A 5,470-nucleotide genomic window follows, 5' to 3' on the forward strand; every position below is an offset into this window, starting at 1 on the left:
TGCGTGGCTAAAAAATGCAATTGGTCGTCCTTGTTGCATGAGCACTGCTCCCGAGCCAATTCCTGATGCATCGCACTTCACAATAAATTGTTGAGAAAAATCTGGTAATGCTAAAACAGGACCAGTTGACATGGCCTGTTTTAATTTCTCAAAAGCTCCATTAGCTGCTTCATTCCATTTAAAGGAATCCTTCTTCAACAATTCGGTTAAAGGTTGAGCAATCATCCCATAGTTGTGAATAAATTTCCTATAATAATCGGTAAGCCCCAAACATCCACGCAATGCCTTTAATGTGGTCGGTTTGGGCCATGAATTTATGGAGGTTATTTTTTCGGGATCCATGGCTACGCCTTGTATAGAGATTATATAGCCCAAATATGCAACCTCTTTTTGGCCAAATTGACATTTTTCCCGCTTAACAAAAAAATTGTTAGCCCTTAAATACACGCTCCACATGAATTAAATGCTCATCCCAAGACTTGCTAAAAATAAGGATATCATCGAAAAATACTAAAACGAATTTTCGAAAGAAATCCTTAAATACCTCATTCATGACGCTTTGAAACGTTGCCGGTGCATTCGTGAGACCAAATGGCATGACTAGAAATTCGCAGTGGCCTTCATGTGTGCGAAAAGCAGTTTTTTTTATGTCACCCGGGTGCATGCGGATTTGATGGTACCCCGACCGTAGATCCAATTTTGTAAAAAATTGGGCCCCATGTAATTCGTCCAAAAGCTCATCAATGACGGGAATTGGATAGCGATCCTTAATAGTGATGTTGTTGAGAGCCCAATAATCTACACAAAGCCTCCATGATTCATCATGTTTCTTAACCAATAAAACGGGTGAGGAATATGGACTTGTGCTAGGCCTCACCACACTGGTTGATAATAATCCTTGAACTATTTTTTCTATCTCATTTTTTTGATAATGCAGGTAACGGTACGGTCTCACCGAAATTGGATTAGACCCTTGTTCCAATGGAATTTTGTGATCTTGGATACATTGAGGTGGCAGTCTTTGAATCTCCATGAAAATATCCGAATAATGACTCAAAATGGCTAGCAATTCTAGATTTAATGTGCCCTGCGGATTCACTTGCTTTTCTCCAAGATTCAGGGAGTTTAATTGGAGCAAAAAAACATGACTTCCCTTCTTTAACTGCTGCCCAAAATTCTGTCCAGCTAGGATTTTGTTTGAAAGCCCTCTATGCCCACGTAACTCCACCAATCTGCCCTCCCTAAGAAATCTCATCCATGATTCCCTAAAGTCAAAAGTAACATCGCCTAGTGTGTCAAGCCATTGGATGCCAAAAATTGCATCACAACCTTCTACTGGTAGAAGGAAAACATCAACTTGGAAATCAATTTTTTGGACGATGAAACACGTGGATTCGCATAACCCTTCACTCTTCATTTTGTTGCCATTTACTACTTGTACTGAAAATTCCCCTGGTTTTGTAGCCTTGATTCCCACTTTAGAAGCCACCTTAGAATTAAGAAAATTATGGGTGCTATCAGAGTCTATCGAAATAGTAATTAGGATACCCCCAATCTTGCTAAGTAAACGTATGGTTCTTGGATTTGACGTTCCCGAAATAGCATGGAAGCTAATTTCAGGTATATTGGTTTCAAGCTCTTCTTCTGTAATTACTTCATCCTCGGATTCCTCCGAAGAAGGGAATATGCCTTTGATGAAAAATAATTTCTTACATCGATGTCCCGACAAGAATTTCTCGTCACAATTGAAATAAAGCCCACGAGATCTCTGGTCTTGTAATTCCGTTGGACTTAGTCTTTTTATGATGGGGTTGCCTGCCCGTGTGAGTGACGCTGAAGGTATAGGAGAAGGCCCGAGAGTCATGGGGGCCTTCCTAAACTCTGAAAGCCCACTTCTACATTGGTCAATAAGCCTTGACTCGTATAGGCATGCAAGCCCAATGGCGGCAGATAAGGATACTGGATTGCATGCTCGGTGTAATAATCGGTCAAACTCCATTTGGTAATCATGAACACTCCCTGTTTACTTAAGCTTCGTGAGATCTTCACAAAAATTATGGTACCGCGATGGTCCATAACAAAGATGGAGTTCATATTTGAAGACTTCCCAGTTCACGCCTTCTCGCCTCGCCTTAAAACTTTGGTACCATAGTTGGACATCCCCATCCAAATGATACCCCACCAATGGCAATTTATCCGCTTCCTTAGTTTGGTGAAAATCGTAAAATTGCTCCACACGACAAATCCACCCGGTCGGATAATCCACGCCATTATAGCATGGAAAATCTAACTTTGTTATTTTTTGTGCAGTGAATCCTCCACTCGCAGATCCTCGAGAGTTGATGTAAGAGGAACCTTCTCCATTCTCGTGTCCTTTGCCCGAACCTTCCTCCCGTTGATGGGAGAACATGGTGAACATGGATTCCACCGTTTTCTGGAGTGATTCCATCGATTGTTGTTACAAGCCTACTTCGCCCTCCAATTTATCAACACGGGGGTCAGACATGGCTGGCTCTGATACCAAGTTGTTACGTGCTTCGGATATGAATCGAGTAATAGGTCGATTGACGGATAAGGACTAAGGATTGTTCTTGCGTTGACGACCTATAATGGTGATATGGTTAGACACTTCGAGGGGTCCGAGGCCTCCTTGTATTGGTTAATTGGAGTAAATCAATAAAACTCCTAAATCAACACAAGGTTGAAGACAAATTCATTTTATGATTTTATTCACTTTTCTCTTGCTAATAAATAGCCATTACAAGATACCCCTTTATAGGAAAAGCAAATTACAAGAGCAAACATTATTATAATAAAAGAGCAATATGGAAAAATAAATTATAAGGCTAATCTTAATTGAAACTAAAAGAGAAATCAGAAAAATTAGGAAATTAGACAATTATCTTGGCCAAGATAATTGTCTAATTATCCGTTACAAAAACTAGTATATAAAAATGCATGATTATATATTTGTTAGATGTTATGTAAATTTCGTTCTTTCCTTTCTTTGAGATTCTTAGTCGGAATAACAAGCATCTTACATTTAAGAATATCACATGCTTTGCACTAAAGTCCATGTTCCAATTTGCAATTTAATTGTTTTAGTAAACTTGTCTATAGAAGAAAACATTAGTAATATATTATTTTTCATTCGGAAATTATTTAAGTTATCTTAGTAAGGATAGCTATTATTTCCACTAATAATACCATGACTTGCTCCTCCATTTTCATTCGAAAATGGAGAGCTATTATTTTTATTGCTTTACATAATATTTGGTAGGAAAGATGTTTAGTGATTGTAACAAATACCGAATGAACACATACCATATTTGTAACTAACAGAAATATTGAATTTGCACATACTGGATATGCAACGAATATAGGTACCGAATTTGCATATACTGGATATGCAACGAACATAAATACTGAATTTGGAATAGCTTACCGAATATTAGCCAAAATATAGTGGATTAAATAAATTTGTTAATTACAATAAAACAGAACATATTAATCTAGATTACAACAAAGTCAGTAATCAAAAAATCAAATGAAATTTGAAATCGAGGCCTATGTGAACATAGTTTCCTTAAAACAAATTCGCCTCCACACCATAGGTGCTTGATATTTAGTTTGAACGTCTGTCTCCCAAGGTACAATTGAGGAATAGTAGAATTTGAACCCTCAATTACTATTCAAATGAACAGAACTTGTGTCAGAACAATATCACCAGAACAAAAAAAAATTCGGATAGACAAGGAACTGTAAATCTTTGTAGTATGCAGACCAAAGGAAACTATGCAAAAATTGTATTGCTTCTTGTGTGAAATAATGGAAAAACGGCTTCTCATATATATAGACTTGACTCCCATGAATGGTGAGTTAATTCTGACCATAAGCATGCCATTAACTTTTATTATAATGACAATAACTATTGAGGTTTTAACAGTTTTGAAATTTAAAAGGTCAGTTGGAGGGAAAAAATTGGCAAAAGATAGGCCCTCCCAAGGGGCCATTTTCGGTCCCTTTGGATTGACATTCTTTTGCGTAGGTCGCACCCGCAACACAAGTTCAAGGTTCGAAACCTATTTGGTCCATCATTTACACACCACTGCATGCACATATGAAGAGAACCTCTATGCTAAACATGATCACACCCTTCCAAAATGCAATCCTATATAAGGTGGTATTTGCATTCATTATTTTCCTATATTGTACAAACCTTAATTGGTTTCTCTCCAACACATAGACTCCTTTCAATTGGCACAATTTGAGCTCTAATTTTTCATTCACTCGAACATTATTTTTGGCAAGTAAATATATGATTTCGATGTTCTCATGGAGAAGAACACAAATCAATCTTGATCTTTCAAAATAAACAAACAAGTTCTATTCAAATTTTATGTCAAAGTTAGCCACTCAACTCATTTTTCTAACAATTCCTCACATGAATGTAAATTGGGAGAGATACAAAATCGTGAAGCAAAAGACTTGGTGATAAAATTCAACAGTTAAAATCTACATAGAGTAGGTAAGTATTTCCTTTTAAACCTTTACTTGTGAAAGTATATTTACTTTACTAGCTGATTAGTAAACGTGTTATTTTTGAACTGTTCTACCATTTGTGTAAGTAATGATATACTCCACAGAGAATTCTTCCTAACACAATTTAGTTATCATTATTATGTTTGTTTTGCCATGAATATACGTTAGTTCTGTGAAAGTTCCTAAGAATTGAGCCCCACACAATTTTCTTAGAAGCGGCTTAACTTCTCTCTGACGAATGTTATTCCTTATTGCAAGTAACCAACATTAATTCGCTCGATTTTTGATGCATAAGAATCCTTAAAAGCCTATTGCTTATCCTTCATCCTTACGAGCATCGTTGTTGTATCATAGGATTGGACAAGAGGTAACATCCCCACAGTGATTTAATTAAATCTTTACAATTAGGTTGTCCCTTTGAATCTAGATCTTGGAATCTTTAGTCAACTAGGTTAGGTTTCCTTTGTGTTAACTTATCCGCTCAGGCTTTATTTCATTCATTTCGATGATTTTTCAACTAATTCTCTATTTAACCATTTGGTTAGAAGATCCGCAATGTTATCATTCGACCTTACATAGTCAATAGTGATAATGTTAGTTGAGGGTAGCTATCTTATGGTATTATGTCTACAACATATATGTCTAGACCTACTATTGTACACTCTATGCCCTTCCAATTGTTGATTGACTATCACAATATATACAAATTACTAGCACAGGCTTTGACCATCTTGAAATATCCTCTAAGAAGTTGCGCAACCACTCGATCTCTTCAAAACATTTATCTAGAGGTATAAACTCAAATTCCATAGTAGATATGGCTACAACGGTTTGTTTAGAGGATTTCCAGGATCTGGCTGCACCTCCCAACGGGAACACAAATCTACTAGTAGACTTGGAGTCTTTTATATCATATATCCAATTTGCA

The 5,470-nt window shown here is 36.8% G+C and overlaps 1 protein-coding gene across 1 annotated transcript; it reads right to left on the reverse strand.

The window, feature by feature from the left end:
• Positions 1-430: 430 nt before the first annotated feature.
• On the reverse strand, positions 431-1,999 carry LOC111383916. Its single transcript, XM_023008113.1, has one exon. It carries the CDS (start codon positions 1,997-1,999, stop codon positions 431-433), a length of 1,569 nt encoding a protein of 522 aa, XP_022863881.1.
• Between the last annotated feature and the right edge of the window lie 3,471 nt (positions 2,000-5,470).

Source organism: Olea europaea, unplaced genomic scaffold (genome assembly GCF_002742605.1).
Source record: "Olea europaea var. sylvestris unplaced genomic scaffold, O_europaea_v1 scaffold279, whole genome shotgun sequence".
NCBI lineage: Eukaryota > Viridiplantae > Streptophyta > Magnoliopsida > Lamiales > Oleaceae > Olea > Olea europaea.

What these genes read in the sequence shown, in the direction of transcription:
- LOC111383916 (XM_023008113.1), bottom strand. Translation starts at nt 1,999, where the DNA reads ATGGAGTTTGACCGATTATTACACCGAGCATGCAATCCAGTATCCTTA.